The sequence below is a fragment of the Manis pentadactyla genome, chromosome 4 (genome assembly GCF_030020395.1).
Source record: "Manis pentadactyla isolate mManPen7 chromosome 4, mManPen7.hap1, whole genome shotgun sequence".
In the NCBI taxonomy this organism is placed as follows: Eukaryota; Metazoa; Chordata; class Mammalia; order Pholidota; family Manidae; genus Manis; species Manis pentadactyla.
Window position 1 is genome coordinate 140,396,894 of NC_080022.1, and position 19,066 is coordinate 140,415,959.

At 57.1% G+C, this 19,066-nt stretch overlaps 1 protein-coding gene across 2 annotated transcripts; it reads left to right on the forward strand.

Annotated features, from left to right (window-relative positions):
* On the forward strand, positions 1–16,601 carry MNT (MAX network transcriptional repressor). Of its 2 annotated transcripts, XM_036906153.2 has the most exons (6): positions 7–510; positions 5,819–6,392; positions 6,964–7,005; positions 7,149–7,260; positions 12,761–12,953; positions 13,139–16,601. In XM_036906153.2, exons 1-6 carry the CDS (start codon positions 438–440, stop codon positions 13,894–13,896), a joined length of 1,752 nt encoding a protein of 583 aa, XP_036762048.1. In that variant the 5' UTR covers positions 7–437; the 3' UTR covers positions 13,897–16,601. The 2 variants fall into 2 exon arrangements, with proteins under 2 accessions (XP_036762049.1, XP_036762048.1); XM_036906154.2 differs by lacking the exon at positions 6,964–7,005 and having other exon boundaries at positions 1–510.
* The last annotated feature ends 2,465 nt before the right edge of the window (positions 16,602–19,066 follow it).

Consider the following 19,066-nt stretch of genomic DNA (forward strand, 5'->3'; position numbering starts at 1 on the left):
GCTTTGGCTGCGGCCCCCGTGTAGTAGCGGGGGCGGCGGCCGGGGGCAGCGCGGCTCCTTCCCTTGTTGTGTGTGTCGGTGCCTCCTCGCCATCTTGTTGCAAAGCCTTTTCTTGTCGGCGGGACTCCCGGGGGCCGCGGGGAGGGAGGCATCAGAAGGAGGAAGAGAGGGAGGGGAAGGAGGGAGGCAGTGCCACCTTTTTTTTTTTTTGCATCAATTTCTTTTTAATTTGCAAATAATATTTTGCAAATATTTTGGGAAACATTGATTTTTCTGCCGGCGCTCCCCCGTTCTTCCTTGCGGAGTGCGCCGCGCCGCCCAGCCCTGTCGCCCCCCCGGAGGTGATCCCTCCCTCCTGCCTGCCCGCCAGCCTGACCTGTGCCGGGCTCGCGGGCCGCAGTCTCGGCCCCGGCGCGCCCCCAGCAGCTCTCGGCGCAATGAGCATAGAGACGCTCCTGGAGGCGGCCCGCTTCCTGGAATGGCAAGCGCAGCAACAACAGAGAGCACGTGGTGAGCGGCCGGGCTGGGTCCCCGGGGCGCGGAACAGGGGGGCGAGCGACCCCGGTCCCCGCGCCGCGCGGAACCGCAGGCAGGACCCCTCTGGGTAGCCCCTAAAGCCTGGCAGCGCAGGGCTCCGCGCCAGAGCCGCCGCCCGGGGAGGAGTGTTGTTGGGCAGTGTAATTAATTAATGAATTCATTAATATGCAGCGAGGGACCCGGCTCCCGTGGGCGCACAGACGCTGCCACCCCCTTGTGCACCTTTTGTGGGGGGCTCCTTTCTCGTGGGCCAGCGGCACCCTCGGTAGCACTAAGGGTGTGAGCTGGGGGTGGGGGTGTTGAGGAATGGTGTTGCGTGGGGGGTGGCAGACCCGCGTTTGCGTGCTTGTGTGCACGGGGTTGTGTGATGTGAGCCTCGGGGAGAGCGGATGGATAGACGGATGGATGAACGCTCGTGTACACGGGCGAGTGTATAGTGCACACGAGTGGGCGTGTGTGTAACGGAGTGGAGGGTAGGAATTACTCTACGCCGAGCAGCTCCCCGGCTTCCCTGGCCCTATGGGGAGGGTGCGGGGGGCGCTCCCGGCCGATCTACGCGCTGCTTGGGGCGGAGGCGGCCTTTGCAGAATGAAATGACATCGCGTGTCTTATGATCCTGGCCAGCCCCGCCTGACCCCGCCTCCCAGAGCTGGGCTGGGTCGCGCGTCAGGGGTTTGGGGGAGAGCCGGGCAGACTAGGTGTCGAAGAATTGCCGACAGATCGCTAGGGGCAGCCCCCAGGCCCTTGCTGCGCCCCACTTTAGCCGGTTTGGAATGTGGCGTGTCTGCGCGTTCCAAACCCGCTCTTGGCTGGAATGTTGCGTGTGCCTGCGTTCCAAGCCAGTTGGTTACACCAGGTGGTGACGTGGACGGGCCCCGCCCCCGACCACGTGCACGGGGGACACTCCCGCTGGGGACGACGGGGCCGGATCCCTCCTCGCTGCCTCGCGCTCGGCCGGGGGCGGGGCCTGGGCGGGGCTGGCGAAGGGCCTTTTGCCGGGTTGGGCCTTGGCTGTGGTCACTGGGCATCTCCCAGTAAGAGCCTTTGCCCTGCGGAGGAGGAGCCGAGTTCACCTGTAGGTTCTCGCCCTAACCTACTGTTTAGATCCTGGGGCGAAGGAAACCCCCCGAATTGCAGGGCAGCCGGATATTTGGAGTTCGCATATTCCCACTGACGTTTCGGGAAATATTCTCACCAGGACCTCCTTACTGGCAACACCCCTGGCGCATTGTGTAATGCATCAGGCTGAGAAGGCGCAACTTTGGCGCTCCCTCGACAGGGGCAGAGACGAAGATTTCAGATGCTTTCTATCCCTGTGCGCCCTGTGGGTCGTCCCCAGCTTCAGGGTACTGCAGAAATAGGGGCTTGGGTAAAGATCTGTTTTCCGGACCGCTGCGAGGGCCTCAGCTCTGGATCGGTGTGTGTGCAGTATACGGGGACTCCTGTCCCTTCCAGCTTCCCGCATCCCAAACCCTCAGCCGAGTTGGTTGAGGTGGAGAATGCTTCGCTCTCCTTTCCTTTCTCTCTGCCTATTGTGCTTCAGTGATGAGTCATGCAGGAGGTAGTAGTGTGTGTTGTGTGCGCGCGCGCCTGCAGCGTGTGCCGCGGCGGCAGGCGGGGGGAGCGGCAGAGGGCCAGGGGCGGGGGAGCGGCGGGTCCGCGGACGTACTCGGGTCGACCGGCCTCTCAAGGTCAAGAGTCACTCTAGATATGAGTGACTTAGATGCTTGGGTTTTGTGGAACTGATGGGCTGAGACATCAGCCCACGTACTCCTCCCTCTTGTCTTAAGGGTCCAGCGCAGGGTCAGGCCATCGATAAAGCTGGTGGTGACAAAGAATGTCCTGCGTGCGAGCCCAGCGGCAGGTTGGGGGTAGGGAGACATTTGGAGAGACTGAATCACCTGCCCCTGTCATCAATACAGTGCAGTTCAGGAGTACCAATTGTGTCCCTACTGTGTACCATCCATTGTGCTAGAGGTGTACAGGATTGACCTTGCTGTTGCCCCAAGAGAACATTCACTTCACCTTCACTTCGCCTGCATGCTGGTTGGCAGTATAGGGAAGGGGAGAAGACCCCCACTGTAATCTCTCACATCTCCCAATAAGAAGTCAGTCCAGGCTGACAGTAAGAAGTATGGGGATGCAGAGAGTGACACTGAAGGAACCTTGAAGTGATTCTCTCCAAAGAAGTTGCAGAGTCCCTGCCTTATCCCCAGGTAGTGAAACCTGGGGGCAGAGAGCAGAGTCAGGCCTAGTTTAGCTGCCCAGTCATAGCTTCTCGTTGGTAGGGCAAGGATCCTAGGGGATGGATGAATGGATGCTAGAAAGCCAGCTCCATTCCAGAAACTCACATACAGTTGGCTAGACCCAGCTGCAGCAATTTAATCTCTAGAATTCATTTTCTTCCTTGAGGTTCTGTTTGCTTACTTGGGGTGGGAAGAATAGCAGAAAAGGAGGTGACCAGAACTGCTTTCCTGGGGTAGGTATCTGATGAGCAGTTCTGAACAGGGATCCTCCAGTCCATGCCCCCATTCAACCTCAAGGAGCAGCTTCCTGACCTAGACCAGTCAGCACATTCACATGATGAACCTGAGGATGTGTATGTGCAGGCGTCTGTGTGAGAGGGAAGAGGAGAAAGGGCAAGGCCTGGTAGTCAGCAGGAGGGCCTGTTCGTTTCCAGCGTTCATGGCGATGGCTGGAATGGGACCCTCTCCTGCCTAATCAGGAGCACCCTGGGCCTGGCTTACATGCTGTGCTCCCTGTTAGCATGAAGAAGGGAAGAATTCTCTGGAACAGTCGGGGCCACCTAGTATAGACTCCTCAAGCCCCACTGTCTGCTGAGCCCCTGGGCCACAGTGGCTTGGGATAGCTGAAGACAGCACCATGCCCACTCTCTCCACTGTGGTCCCTGGGTCACTCCAGAGGAATCATGCTAAACTGTTTCGGGGCAGCTTCAGGAAAGAGCCCAGGGAAGGTGCCTGAGTGTGTGTATGTGTGCACGGTAGTGAGAGAGGGAGTTGTACCCATGGGTGCAGCAGAGCAGTATTTTTTGAGTCTGAACCCATATTGCTCCTGAGGTAGGTCCCTGAATGGCTGCCAGTGCCTGCCCTCCACACACACACAGTTTCTGCCTCTCCGGTGCGTAGGGAGAGGATCACTGCTGTGTGTGGAGGAGGCAGGAATTTTTGGTGTGATAGAGCTTGGCTGTTCACCTGGGTCCTTCCTGGCACCTTGTGGGGCATACCTGCCTGGCTCTGGAACAGAGAGGGTAGGTGAGAACGAGGAAGTTTCTATCTCCTGGGTGATCTTTGGAGTTGCTTTAAAATATGGAAAATACGAAGTTTGCTTTCACTCTGGGTTCCCAGGGCACCTGTCCTTGGGGCTCTGTCTGTTCCCCTGCATATGGAAAAATGGAACCTTTGTCCCAAAGCCAGTGAAAGTTTGGGTCCTGGCTCAAAGGAATCAAAGTGAGCTTGTGTTGGCCCTGAGCTCCAGGCCATTGTCTTGGGGATGGGGTGGAGGGAGGGTCAGATTGGGGATGTCCCAGGGTGGGCCAGAAGGTTCCTGGCTGGAACTCTACCAGCTTTTTTGGCAGTGTGGTCTCCGGGAAGCCGGAGCACAGAGAGATGGTTTTCTCAGGGTTGTAACATAAGCCAGTGCTGGCTGGAAAGGCCTGGGAGAGCAAGGCCTCCCCATTGGAGCAGGCTGGCACTGGCCTGGCAGCTCCCCTTCCTGAAGGGCAGGGGAGATACGGAAGAGGCCCAGGCTGCTGGGAAACCACCGAGTCTCGGAACACTTCCCCTCTACTTCCTCCTTGCCTCTTCTCCTCTGTGGGAGGGAGGGGCTGAGAGCTGGCCTGTCTCACACTCAAGCTGTTGATTGGTTTTTTTGGGTCCCTGAGCCTGAAAGACACGTGAGGACTGATACCCTGCTCTGTAGGGGGCACTTAGTCAACCTTGTCCCCCCAGCCCCACCCCTTTGTGGGGTGGGGAGTTTGGGGTGTGTCTGCTGGGCCAGTGCCATCATCTTGGTTAGTCAATTGTGTGGCGAATCAGAATCCAGGGCAAGAGGGAGGGCTGGTGGACTGGCCTACTCCCTGGCCTGGGGGCTGCAGCTGCTCCCCAGGGCCCTGGCCCAGCCAGCCCTGGAGCCAGGGAACCAGACTGGTGGGGCCTGGGAGGAGGGGACAGGGTAGAGATGGAGAGGGGCCTCTGGACCAGGAGGAGCGCACTTCCCTTCTGTTCTCAGCCATCTCCAGAACAGACCTCACCTTATGCTGAACTGAAGAGTGCAAGGTTGCTTGGCTTGCTGCCTGTTCCAACCCTGTGAAAAAGCCTGGCTTTCCTTCCTACCTGCCTCTTACTACTTTCTAGTTTGTGCTGCTGCTGCTGCTGAGAGAAAAAGACCTCGTGTGTTTTGTATGGTCCCTCGGGAAGCCAGAGGCATTGGTACCTAGCTTGGGAGCTTTGGGCCTGCTTCATGTGTGAACCGAAGGTGATGTTTCTGTCCTGCCCGTGGCATGGGGCTCTTGTGAGGATTCAGGTGTGTGTGTGTGTGTGTGTGTGTGTGTGTGTGTGTGTGTAGGCACCTAGCTTGTGTTGGCACAGCAAGTACAGGCATCCTTCAGAGTCAGGAGACCTGGGTGGACCTAGCCCATTTTACCTGTGACTTGCTGTGTGACCCTTCACAAATCACTTTGTCTCTCTGAGCTGAATTAGATCATCTGTGAGATGAAGGTCCTGCCTGACCTCTAGAAGGTACTTGGTAAATACTGTTGTTGAGGGTTTTCCCCAGAAGCTACATTCTGTGTACCCCACTCCATTCTCCTGTGGTGGCCTGTGAAGTCTTTTGTGGACTGGCCTCTGCCCACCTTATCTATCACCCCACACCTCTCAGTCTTCCTGAGCCTCCCTGCTATCACCTGCGTAACCCTTTAACCTTCAGAATCCTGACAGCTTCTGCTCTGCCTTGCCACAGGCCCTGTTCTCCCCAAGCCTGGGTTGTTATCCTGTTGCTTGTCCCTCCCCTCACCTCCCAGGCCAGAAGCTCCCCAAAGGGAGGGACCAGGTCTATTCTGTTCGTTCACAGCCGTGCCCCCAGCTGTTAGCCCAGCGCCTAGCTGGATGTGGATGGGTATTTGTGGTGTCTCAGACTGAGCAGGGGTGTCACTGAGCACTGACTGGGACAGGGTCAGAGGATGGGTTACAGCTAGGGGACAGGTAAAGCTGGGGCCCAGGATGGTTGGCCCTGCTGAGACACCCCTTGTGTTCTCTCTGTGTAGAGGAGCAGGAGCGGCTTCACTTGGAGCGGGAACGGGAGCAGGAGCAGAAGAAGGCCAGCAGCCTAGCCAGACTGGCCCATGCCCTGCCTGTGGAGGAACCCTGCATGGAGGCGCCACCTCTGCCTCTGTCCCCACCGGCACCCCCGCCGGCACCCCCACCACCACTTGCCACCCACACCCCACTTACCGTCATTCCTATTCCAGTAATGACCAACTCCCCTCAGCCTCTGCCCCCGCCACTGGCCCCCACACCCCAGCCTCTGCCCCTGGCACCTCGCCAGCCCGCCCTGGTTAGCACTCCTGGACTTGGCATTAAGGAGTCTGCCCCCTTGCCTACCAGGCCACAGGTGCCCACCCCTACTCCCCTACTGCCAGACTCCAAGACCACCATTCCACCCACTGGCAGCCCCAAGCCTCTTCAGCCCCTCCCCACGCCCATCCTGACCATAGCACCACACCCTGGAGTCCAGCCCCAGTTGGCCCCCCAGCAGCCACCCCCACCCACTCTTGGGACCCTAAAGTTGGCACCAGCTGAAGAAATCAAATCCAGCGAACAGAAGAAGAGGCCTGGGGGGTGAGTGAGGTGTGGGCAGTCCAGGCTGGTCGGGATGGAGAGAACTGCCCACCCCCGGGCTGTGTGTGCAAGAGAAAGTACCCTCCCGAGCTAGCCCTGCAGAGCCATGTCCTACCTCCCCAATCTAGAAGTGCCCTCATATATTTGGATACATTATCTCTGTGCCCATGCCCATCCCCACCGTGGGAGGGGGAATGGCCACTGGCCTCTGTTGTTGCTAGGCTTCTGTGTACCCTGACCCGCTCCAAGATTGGGCCGATGGCATTCGCAAGACTTTAGACAGAGTATTGGATTATGGGCCTCCTGGGTGAGGGCTGGGGTCAACTGGCTGTTTCTCTATCTTCTCACAGGTGGCAGCATGGTGGAGGGTGTTTAATGGGGTTTTTGAGAATACTGTGCCCTCCAGGGGGTGTACGCCTATGGCACAGGGTAAACCTCTCCCATTGCTGCTTTTGTAGAGAGAGAATGTCGGCGATAGAAAGCCTGTGGCCATTTGTGAGTAGAGGCAGGGAGCCGGAAGGCCGCCTAATTGGGCCCTCCTCCCTGAGCCTCCTGTCTGTCTGGGTTTCAGGATCGGAACCAGAGAAGTCCACAACAAATTGGAGAAGAACAGGTGTGTGAGCGTGCGTGTGTGACTATGGGCCCACCCCGCCTGCTACCGGGACTGCCCACCCTTGGTCCCCAAGCTCTCCTGGGTTCTTCCCTCCCAGCCCTGGCCCCTGGCGCTGGCTGACCACTGCTGCTCCCTCTTCCCAGGAGGGCCCATCTGAAGGAATGCTTTGAGACCCTGAAACGCAACATCCCTAATGTGGACGACAAGAAGACATCGAATCTGAGCGTGCTGCGGACGGCGCTGCGGTATATCCAGGTATGGGGTAGGGAAGCACGCCGAAAGGGGGGCGGGCCGCCGCCGCAGCAGCGAGAGCTTCCTCCCGGCTCCCGCCCTCCTCCCCTCCTCCCCTCGCCGCGGCCCCGCCCCGAGCTCTCTCCCTCGCGGGTGCCCCCGCCCGCCTCCACGCGGGCGCTGAGCACATGGCCCGGCTGACGTCAGCGGGGCTCCCCGCCCGGGAGGGGGACCGGAAGACAGACGCGCTTGCGCGAGGCAGGGCGACGACGACGACGCTCCCTTCCCCTCCCCCGTCGGGTCCAGCCGTGGGCAAGGCCCCCGCTACTCGGTGTCAAACCCGGTGCCCGGTCTTGCTTTAGCGCCTGACTCTGTTAGTGTCCGTGGATGAGAAGGGCGCAGAGCTGCGACCTCTCCGCGCCTCCACCCTGCCTCCCCGCGGTGCCTGGGCGGGAATCGGATTGGGCCCGAGTCTGTTGCTCGTCGGAGGTGGGGAATGTCCCTCGGGCTTTGCTCCTAGCACACGGCGGCGCGCCGGTGGAACCCCCCACTTTTACCCCAGAAGGATTAAGATCTTTCCAGTGATCCCATTGAGGTGCCATGACCCGAGTTAGGGGGTGAAACCTGGGGTTGGAGAAATGCCGCGGTCTCACCGGGTGACAGCCCCGGGGTCACCGAGCCTTTCAAAATTACGCTCTCCTGTCTGGGTTTAAAAAAAAAGAAAGAAAACCTTTTCCAGGAGCCCTCCTGGCCGCGCGTCCCTCCCTGGGAGCTTTGGCTTCCCTCTGCAGTACGGGAAGGGGGGCAACCGCCTGATAAGACAGTTGCCATGACAGCCCGAGTTTCGGTTTCCTTGGCAACCGGCCGAAGGTTCCGCGTGCCGGGAAGGAGGCTGTGGGGGTGGGGCGGACGGCCTCGGTCGGCTGCAGCAGAGACAGAATCGGAACGGAGACTTTGGGGAGTAGGAGGGACTTAGGGCTCCCTGCCCGCGCGGGCTGGGGGCGGGGGACCCTGGGGTCTCCCTGTCGGTGCGCTTGGGAGACCAGGGGGCTGGACGGCCTCACGAGGTGATGGCAAAGAGGGTCCGCCAAGGCGAGGAGCCAGCGGTGGGGCGCCGTCCCTCCCCCGGCCCCAACTGCGGGTCACAGCCCTAAGGTAACTAGAGCCTGATTTGAGGGGCGGAGGCGCTATTTCGCCGCGGCTTCCACCCGGCTGCTCCCTTCTCGCCTCTCTTGAGCCCGCGCCCTTCCGCCTTCCCTCCGGACCAGAGGGAGGAACTGGCGCGCTTCCAGGCGGCTTCCTGGCACCCGGGAGGGGTGGGGCCGGGCTCACGGATTGGCCGGGCCGGGCGGGGCGGGGCTCCTGCGCGCGCGGAGGGAGGGTGCGTCTGGCGAGGAGTGACGCAGCAAAGCCGGGGCCGCGTGGGTGCGCGCGTGCTCTGGGAGGGGTGGGGCCTCAGAGCCGTTAGGGGCGGAGGGTTTCAGAGAGTCTCAGGGAGCTTTATTTCTGGGATGTTTTTTGCAAATATTTGGACTTGAGTGTAAGTTACTGGTCCTTTAGTTATACTCAGTCACAGGGCCTGGGAGCAAGTCCCTAACCAAATGCTGTGACATTTTGTGTGATAATCAGTTTTCTCTTCTGTATTGTGATAACACCAGACAAGGAAACAGTAGTATCTTTGTCATAAGAGATGTTAGAATTGGGCCTCTACAAATACTACCTTAACAATTATGTAGTAGTAGTAAGGACAGAATGTAAAATTCCCCTTAGCAGATATATATACTTAGGGTGGGGAGCCTTGTTCTCATGAGGTGTGGATTTGAAAATAAATCAGAAATAGGCACTCAGTAGGGCGAGCAGACTGAGCGCATGGGTTTGGTGGACCTGGGTTGTCCTGGGGCTAGCAGTGGAAGCAGAAATAGAAGAAAACTTTTAAGGCTGTCTATAAATCGTCAACTTCACTCATTTATTCATTGAGGTGCTTTTGGACAGCCCTGTGCCTGATTCTGAGAAAGCTGGAGCAAGGAGAAAAGTGGGGTCTCTGTCCTTAGGTTTTGTCTTAAGAGTAGCTTATAAACAAAACAGGACTATGCCATGAGGATGTAGTAGGGACAGGGATCACAGGATCGATTCTGGGGAGTTGGGGAAGTTGTTGCTGAGGAAGAGGCCTTTGAGCTGAGACCTAAAAGTCTCAGGGTAACCTAGGAAAGAGGTGGGCAGAGAGCCCAGCATAGGGCAGAGTTTTTTGGGAGGGAACAGGATGCATTTTTGGAAGTTGAATATGGCTGGAAGGGTCACCATGCAGAGATGGGGCCAGCAGGACACTAGATGGGAGTTGAAAGGAAGTAGTTGAGAGACCACATAGGATGTGCTCTGGCTTTAGTGTGCTGAGGTGGGAAGCTGTGGGAGGCTGTAGCCCCCAACATGACCCAGACTGGCTTGGAGGTGGCAAAGGATTTGAAAAAAACTGCAATGAAATGGACAGAAACAGAATGAGGAGTAGGCAGTTGCCAAACCATGCATCCAGACAATCTTAGAAAGGAAATGAGTTTAGGGATAGAAAAAAATGTTTCATACAAACAATAGGGAGAAAAAAGCAGGTGTTGCAGTACTTCTATCAGACAAAATAGACTTCAAAACAAAGAAAGTAACAAGAGATAAAGAAGGACATTACATAATGATAAAGGGGGCAGTCCAACAAGAGGACATAACCATTGTAAATATCTATGCACCCAACACAGGAGCACCTACATATGTGAAACAAATACTAACAGAATTAAAGGAGGAAATAGAATGCAATGCATTCATTTTAGGAGACTTCAGCACACCACTCCCTCAAAAGGACTGATCCACCAGACAGAAAATAAGGACATAGAGGCACCAAACAACGCATTAGAACAGATGGACCTACCAGATATCTGTAGAACTATACACCCAAAAACAGCAGGCTACACATTCTTCTCAAGTGCACATGGACCATTTTCCAGAATAGACCACATACTAGGCCACAGAAACCTCAGTGAATTCAAAAAGATTGAAAGGAAATGGGTTTAAAATGAAGCAGTGTGGACTAAAGCTAGACCCTGGGATAACTCTCCAGGGGCCTCTGGTCCTGTAGAGAACTGTGCTAGTGAGAAGAGGAGGTTTTGGCAACTAACATTATCTTCTCTGTGAGCCAGAAAGCTACCCACCCTGTCAGCACCCAGGTTTGAGTGAGGGCTGACCCACCACACACCCCATCATTAGTGTAGCCTCTCATCCGATGTCATGTCCTGCATTGGCCTCTCAGGGTAGAGCCAGCTGAGAAGCCAGCCAGGTGTGTGTATGTATGTTAAGGGGAGGGATCTTTCTGGCAGAAATGTGAGAAGCCGGTTAATCCCAAAGCCAGGATAATAGAGGTGGCTGTGTGTGGCCTGGGACTGGTGTAACAGAAGGGTAGAACTCGCAGGTTTCAGGCCAATATATAGCTCGGCTGTATCTGGGTTTTGTGTCATGGGCACTAACAGTTTGAGGTGCCTCTTACTGGTGAGGTCAGACATGCAAGGACAGGAGGGAGGGCAGGGGAGTTGGGCCTGACTGGTGGATGTTGCTGAGGATGCTGCTGTACCCTTGAGGGGCGAGTGGACCATCAGGAAAGGCTGCTGCAAAACTGCAGAACTGCCCCAGGGAAATGGAATCAGGAAACTCAGGCCTAATGGGTACTGTGACTCTCTGGGGATGAGAGACAGGATAGAGGTAGGAACTAACATGCTTATGTCCTCACGATCCTGGGGCCACTGGCCCCCTGGCTTCTGGCAGGGTCAGAGGATAAAAGTTGACTATAGAAGAGCCCTTGCCCTCACAGGGTTGGACTGGGACGGTGTGTGCTGAGGTGGAAGGGCAAACCGTGAAACACACAGGGAGTTGAATGAGCCAGTGTCTGATTAAGTACTGCCTGGCAGTCTTGTTAAATGCTCAAGTGTGTGGGCTCGAGGGCAGGAGGGGGTACTGGTGAGAGCGAGGGGTGGGGAAGGAAGTGGAGGAGGTAGGGACTCAGGTATGGTCTTGGAGCACGAGCAGATAAGACCTTGGGGGTGAGAAGGGAGGATCCGCGAGTGTCTGGGAAGAGTGTTCAGAGAGTAAAACTAAGACAAGCTGTATGGTTTGGTGTGTGAAGGGCCAGTGAGCCCTCTTCCTGGCTGGGACTGGCAAACTTTGTATGCTAAGAACTCAGGAGCAGGTCAGGTGAGGGACTCAGGATGCAGCAGGCCAGGGTTGTCCATGTTGCCTGGTAGATCCAGTAGTCAAGACACAGTAGGTCCAAGGGGAAGCTGGCAGCAGGGAGGCCTGCAAGACTTGGATGAGTTGGTCTGATAAAGTGTCAGAATCAGGAAGTCATGGGGAATGAGAGAGACCTGGTATGGAAAGGAGTGAGAAGTATGACCCAAGCTGGCCTTGTGGATACTGGAGACCCTGCTGACGGAAGCAGTAGACAGGCTGGGAGGCTCGGTCCCCAGCACCTAGCTGGGGGGTCAGCCCAAGGGGCGCCAGGCTGCCTGTGGGCCTGGAGTTGAGGGGGAGGGTGTTGTGGTGGATAAGGGAGCTCCCACCTACTGTTCTTAGTGACATGGGTGGCGTCAGCTTCCTGGGGACCCAGATGAGGGATGGAGTCCCCTCCCGGGGGTGCTTTGAGTCAGTGCTGTTAAGTATGCCAAGAGCCATTTCTTACTGATCTCTGCAACTCCAGGACAGATGTGAAGGGTCGGGGCATGTTCTGGGGCCTGGGGGTTGTTTAGCAGCTTGGGGAGTCTGGAGGGCTGTCGTAAAAATAGGGCACTGTCAAGAGATAGCACAGGCAGGCACTGTGGGGACTAGCCCAGGAGGTCGGAGCAGAGGTTCCAAGCCAGCAGCTGCGGGGGGGCAAGGTGGAGGCAGGTCAAGAAGAAATATGGGGGATGTGGTGGGGGTCACAAAGTCCAGCAGTCACCCTCCAAGGACACTGACGTTCAAGAGACCAGTGCATGATGTGGTGGGGAGAAGAAAAGGGACCGTTCGGGGTTCTGTGGGGAATGGGTTCCAGGAGGGTGGCTTGTGGCACCAGTGGCTGGTGTGGGATGGTGGTGGCAGAGGCCTGAGCACACCTGAATCTGTTACCCTTTCTGTCCTTCCTACAGAAGTGGAGGGAGAGGCTGCCAGGAGGGTGTATGGGGCAAGAGTGAGGTAAAGCCCCTCAGGACAGGGTTGATGTGGGGATAGGACTGACCCTGGCCCCAGGCTCCAGGGTCTGTGCAGGGGCCTGTGTCTGTACTTCCTTTCAGTGGTGCCTGCTGGAGAGCCTGCAGTCCCCTGGACGCTAGGCCTCACAGGGTAGAGCCACAGCCAGGAGGCTGGTGTGATCTTTCCCAGCCCCTGTCAGCCTGGGCACCTGCCCCTGCAGATCGCCCACCCTGGTGGCACGGTGGTGGCTGTGGGGAGATGTCTGTGGTACAGTGGGCCTCTTGGCTGCTGCTCAGAATATCCTGCTGCCCCTTGCCCTGTTCTCCAGTCCCTGAAGAGGAAGGAGAAAGAATATGAGCATGAGATGGAGCGGCTGGCACGGGAGAAGATTGCCACGCAGCAGCGGCTGGCAGAGCTCAAGCACGAGCTGAGCCAGTGGATGGATGTGCTGGAGATCGACCGCGTGCTCCGGCAGACAGGCCAGCCTGAGGACGACCAGGCCTCCACCTCTACTGCCTCCGGTGAGCTCCACTTGCCACCTGTTCAGTGTTACCTCTGCCCCTCAAATGCCAGCCTCTGTCCTTTTCTTTGCCTGCTAGAAAAGATGCCCCGTCTCTTATTCCCCAGACCCCCAGGGCATCTACTCCTCCCACCTCTTATTTCCCAAGCCCTTCTGACCTGTCCTTGTCCCTGTGGCCCCCCACAGAGGGTGAGGACAACATAGACGAGGATATGGAGGAGGACCAGGCTGGTCTGGGCCCACCTAAACTGAGCCATCGCCCCCACCCGGAGCTGCTGAAGCCACCACCCAGCACTGCCCCTGCACCTCTGCCTGCCCACCCACACCCCCCTTCCCAGCCTGTGGCCCTGTCTCCTGCCCACCTGCCCGGGCAGCAGCCGCCGCCACAGCAGAAGACACCACTGCCGGCACCTCCTCCCCCACCAGCTGCCCCTGCCCAAACGCTGGTTCCTGCTCAAGCCCATCTGGTGGCCACGGCTGGCGGAGGCTCCACGGTCATCGCCCACACAGCCACCACCCATGCCTCAGTCATCCAGACTGTGAACCATGTTCTGCAGGGGCCAGGCGGGAAGCACATTGCCCACATTGCCCCCTCAGCCCCCAGCCCTGCTGTGCAGCTGGCACCTGCCACACCCCCCATTGGCCACATCACAGTGCACCCTGCCACCCTCAACCATGTGGCCCATCTCGGCTCCCAGCTGCCCCTGTACCCACAGCCTGTGGCAGTGAGCCAACCTGTGGCAGTGAGCCACATTGCCCACACCCTCTCGCACCAGCAAGTGAATGGCACAGCTGGGCTGGGGCCCCCAGCCACAGTCATGGCAAAGCCAGCCGTAGGGGCTCAGGTGGTGCATCATCCCCAGCTGGTGGGCCAGACAGTGCTGAACCCTGTGACCATGGTCACCATGCCCTCCTTCCCTGTCAGCACACTCAAGCTGGCTTGAGGATGTGGCCACTCAGAGGCCCCCCATTGGGGGCAGGGAGGGGGACCTAGCCCCGACTCTCCCACCCACCAGCTCCACACATTCCAGCCAGGCCCAGGCCTACCCCACCCATACACACCCCCAGGCCTCCTAGGGGAAGGGGGTGCAGAGACTCTGAGCCAGGGGAGGGAGAGGCCAGCCCTGGGAGCTGGGCAGAGGGCCGAGGGTCACCCCACTGCACTAGGACTTGATAAAGTGATGAATGACACCCTGGTGAATGTGCCACCCATCCTGGTGCCAGCTCCAGTGCTGTTCCTGCCTCCCCACCCATCCCCTGAAACCAGTGCGATGTGGACGTTGTGTTCTCTGGCTCCCCCACCCTGTCTCCTGCTGCTGCTATTGCTCTGCCTGGTGAGGTGAATGCGTGCCCCAGCCCTCCTGTCCCAAGCTCCAGCCTTCTCTTCCCAGGCCTTTGGAGGGTAAAGAGGATAAGCAAAACCGAAGCAACTTGGCCCAGAAAACTGGGGACTGTGGGAGGCCCTGCCCTGAGTACAGGTGACAGGTCCTGGGAAGCAGCTGGTCTGGAATTCCACCCAGATCTGTGGGCACCCCAGCCCAGGACTCTCCAACCCAGTGGCAGTCACTGTGATTTGTTAAACAGAAGCTAGTGAAAATGATTCTCCCAACAACCAACCAAACCCAAGCTGTTGCCAAGTTCCTTGAGCTCCCCCAACCCTTGCCATTGGCCCTGGGAGGGAAGGAGGGAAGGTGGATGGTGGGGTGAGGAAGGAAGGGCTTGGCTACCTTCCCCACCATTGGTCCCAGGGGAGCTCCTCTGGACCCCGGTTCCTACCCCAGGCGTAGCTGTTGGCTTCCAGAAGGAAGGTGCTGCCTGGCCTTGGCTGCCCTGGCTCCCTGGGCTCTGCTCAGTGCTGTGCACTTCCCTGAGGTCTGGGTGGGCCTGGGTGCTTCCTGCAGCCTCCAAGACATGGACCTGCCTCTGGTCTGGGTCCCAGAGCCTGAAGCTACACAGAAGGTTAAAATCCAGGGGCTCAGCCAAAGCCCCGAATCCCTTCCCAAACGCCCTGGGGACCTACAGGGAAGGGAGCAGGCCCAGACTCGAGGACAGCTGCTGCTTCTACCCCAACTTCTCATCTCTGGTCTCTTCCCAACCTCTCTTTCCGCTAAACATCCCCTTCTCCAGGGACTGTTCTGAGTGTACCCTCCCTGGTGGGGGCTGCTGTGTGCCACCACCTTCCTGAGGAAAGGTCCTTGGTTGGGCTAAGGGCAGGGCCGAGCTGGGGTGGGGTGGCGTGAGGGGGCCTGGGTTTAGGGGATGCTCGTTTCCCTGCCTCTGCCTTGGCAGACTGCTTTGGCTTCTCTTTTTATGTGGGTATTTATTACAAGTGGCCTTGTGTCCAATACTCAGTTATACACACGTGCACACTCGGCTCCCCACCTGGACACACACCAATGGCCTTTCAGTGTGGGGCAGGAAGCGAGTGTCTCTAGGTGTGAAGCTTGCATTGGCAGGCGGGTCAGGGCAGTGCCCTTTGGGACACTGAGGAGGCCAGCAACAGTCTTGAATGAATTTAGACACCTAAGAACCTTTCAGTTCCTTCCTGGTCTAGGAGACCAAAGGCCTATTGCCTCCTTAGAGGCCTCCAGGAGTAAGCCCCATACCCACCCCAACACAGTGCCCCCACTTAACAAGCTTGCTGCCTTCCTGCTCCTGTAGCCACCTGCTACCCATGTTCTGGGGTCAGCGGGCAGGATCACTTTCCCCTGTGTGATCACAATGGAAAGAGCAGAGGAATAGGGGCAGGTTTGGTGCCCAGGGAAGTCGGTGAAGTACGGTGGACCTGCCCCTCCTCTCGGCTCTGTTCACCTCCTGCATTCTGAGGCCGGTTCAGAGTTAAAACTCATGCCAGCCAACTGTCCCTTGGCCTGCAGATACCTCACCTGCCCCCAGCAGTGGGGCCCCCGAATCTAGTGCCGAATGACTATGTCCAGATTGGTGACGGTGGGTGGTGTTGCTGTTTGTGTCGTTAGTGAAGCTGTGATGCTGTGTGCCCTTGGGCAGCCACCGCCCAGCCCTTCCTGGGCACGCCCCTCTGAGTTGTCAGGACCACATCTGTCCTCGTCCTGTGGGACCTCCTGCCCCTCCCCTCCCTAGCCCTTCCAGCCTAGAGGACATGCATGTGCACGCATGCGTGCACACACACACACACATCTTACCTCTCATGCGTGTTTTACTTATTGATGTTCAGAGTGGCTCACTGGCTGGGAGTCTTTACCTCGAGGAGAGGGGAAGGTTGGTTCCTTGGGAGGCCAAAGAAGGGCAGGGAGTGCCTGGTGGGGAGTTGGGGGTCACCATAACCTCTGCTCTCCAGGAATAGTTATCCATCCCAGGTTCTCACCCCCGTCCCCCAAAGAGGTGACCCTTGTTTACAGTGAGAACTCGGTCACTGTGTCTCCGTTTCCTAAAATATAAACTGTAGCGACCCCAGACTGTAGAGATTTTTATGTGTTTGGATACATCTGCTGTGTGGGAAAAAAATACAAAAACCCTAATTTTGTACATATTGTATTTTTACTATTGAACTGTATTCTAGTGGCTGTTCATGCTTCAAGACTTTAGGTATTGAGACATGAATACTATCCATGTAATAAGCACTTGCCTGGAATAAAATATAAAACTGAAATAAACCTGCACTGAAACCTGAGCTGGAGCCACCAGCCTGCACCATCTGGGTCATTTTGTTGCAACGAGAGGCAGAGACCTTCAGGAAAGGCCTCCAGCTAGAAGCATCAGGGCCCTTACCCTGTTGATGTTTGGGGGATGCTATTTCTCACACCACTTCCATGCATGTCAGTTTTAGAAAAAGATTTGGGACCCTCCAGTTCTTACCCTAAAGCTCAATCCTCAGCAGGCTCTGAGAACTGTAGTTCTGGTCATCCTTATACTTTTGCAATACTTTATACTTCCTCAAACCATTTTCACAAACATTATCTTGTTTCATCTCTTAACAGCATGGTGAAGTAAATAAGCCAAGAACCAGCCCCATCTGGCAGATTAGAAATAGGTCTGAGGTGGCTGAGAGACTTAAAAGACCATGCATCTTAGTCTGGGACCTTGTGGAGCTGCAGTCAGGTCTCAACTCGTGTGGGGTTCCCCCAAGCATGTGCCGCCCTGCCCCTGAGGCCTGGTGTAGCACTGGGGATCCTGAACTCAAGGAAGTCCCAGTGGGAAATGGTGAAGGGGAGTAGCCCCAGGATCTGCGCACAGAAGGGTCAGAGGCTTCCTGAGGGGATGCACTTGTGGGGTTAGAACAGGTCATCTGAGTAGTCTAAGGCTGGCCCCTCAGGTAAAGGAACAAGAAGAGGAAGTAGTTGGTCAGGCGTCAAAAGAACCGTGTTCTAAGCTGGGCCTGCAAACCTGGGCCTGGAAGACCTTTGTCCCTATGACATCTTCTCTCCCCAGTTTGGGGGACAGTAGCCCTTTGGCAGGCTGTCTCTCTCAAGTGGGGAGGTGAGGAAGACTGAGGCCAAGGAGCAGTAAGCTGGGACTGGCCGTAGACCAACACCTACCTCATCTCACTCCCATCTCACCTACCCCTCTCCAGCCCCAGGGCACTGACTTAACTTCTCTTCTCGGGGTAGATCTGGGGATATGGGGGTTAGCCTTAGGGAAGAGAGTGGTGGCTGTGAGGGTCTTGGGGTCCCATTCCCAAGAATTACCAGCCTCTGTGTAAGGCCGGCCCCTTTCTCTTGTGAGGTGCTGGCTCCCTCTGCTGGTAACTCCAGTAAGCTGGGCCGCTGCACCCCAGGGACAGCCAACAGTTAGAATTAGTATTTCCTAAATACCCATTCGGTGTCAGTCAGACACTGCCCAGCCCTGAGGACAGAGAGGAAGACTGCCCCTGGGAGTGATGACCCAGAATCCTCTGAGGGCTACCACTGTATCTTAAGGGGTAAGCAGAAACTCCCCTCCTGCACTCAAAGGACAGCCCTCCACTGAGAGAGGGACTTGCGGTCAGAGAAATGGAAAACAAAAACTCCCAAGTTGGAATCCAGGTGCCTCCACTTAAACTAGCCCTGCTCAGTAAGAGAGACAACTTCCTTCCAGGGTTGGAGGAATCTGAGGTAGTGTTTATAGTGTCCTACAGCCTGTCCGGCTCTTACCTACACACACATTGCCCTTGGCAGATTCATCACTTCAGCTGTGGGATTCCTGCTGGTCCTGGAAGCCCAGCCAGGGGCCTCCAGCACTGCTGTGCGGCGTAGGGAAGGGGTAGGACCGTGTGAAGGGACCAGGCCACTCCCAGGTAGTTTATTGGGAGCCTTTGGTGAACAACTTTCAGGTGGAGTCACAGCAGGGGAAATTCTGATTTTTCCAGGCAACAGGATGAGCTGGGGGTGGGGGAGGTGTTCCCTGGACGGGCTTATAAGGTACCCCAGCCTGGAGCATCCCATGTCAACTAGTTTCCTTTCCTCACAGCTCGAGTGAGTTAACAGGCCCTAATGCCCAGAAAGCCAGTGTTCTCTAGATCAGACCACAAGCTGGTGACTGGAGCTACTAGGATCCATGTATGATGAAACAGGGTCCTCTGAGGCAGGGGAAGGCAGGTACTTTTCCATGTTGGGCTGCCTCAGTTGGGCTTTTCCATGCCTCAGCAGGTTTGCCCCCTCCTGACACTCCCCCCATGCTCCAGCCTAAAGCAGGCATCTCTAAGACTGCTTAGTGGGCAGAATCCTAGGCCAGAGGGCCAGGGTCCTTCCCCACTGGCTGCAGAGAAAGGCAGGGTTCCTGCAGATTCCCAGTCAAGCTCCAGCTCATCACTGCAGCCAGTCAGGAGGGCAGGCAGGCTGGGGAAGGGATGGGACAGGGACCTGCACTCATCCAGAGGTTGAACAGGCCGTTGCCTCTTACACAAGATCACTGGCTCTGAGGCAAGGTCCCCCCAAGGGCTTTCTCTGAGTATTTGGGGTCTGGCTATCACCCCTGCCCCTGACCAGCCCATAGCCAACACCCCTCTCTCCTAGACACTTTAGTTCTCTCTTTTTGCCACCCTTGCCTTGTGGGACTAGTCCTCTTTACCATTCAGTTGTGCAGCTTACAGAATTCCCCCAACACACAAAGTCACTCACTGTCCAGTGCCAGGCCACAGGCAGCCCCCAGAGCCTTAAG

Bases quoted from the DNA above. Each gene is read 5' to 3' on its own strand.
- MNT (XM_036906153.2), top strand. From the start codon at position 438: ATGAGCATAGAGACGCTCCTGGAGGCGGCCCGCTTCCTGGAATGGCAA. The intron at 7,006-7,148 runs GTGTGTGAGCGT...CCCTCTTCCCAG, and splicing joins AACAAATTGGAGAAGAACAG to GAGGGCCCATCTGAAGGAAT. The intron at 12,954-13,138 runs GTGAGCTCCACT...GGCCCCCCACAG, and splicing joins CTCCACCTCTACTGCCTCCG to AGGGTGAGGACAACATAGAC.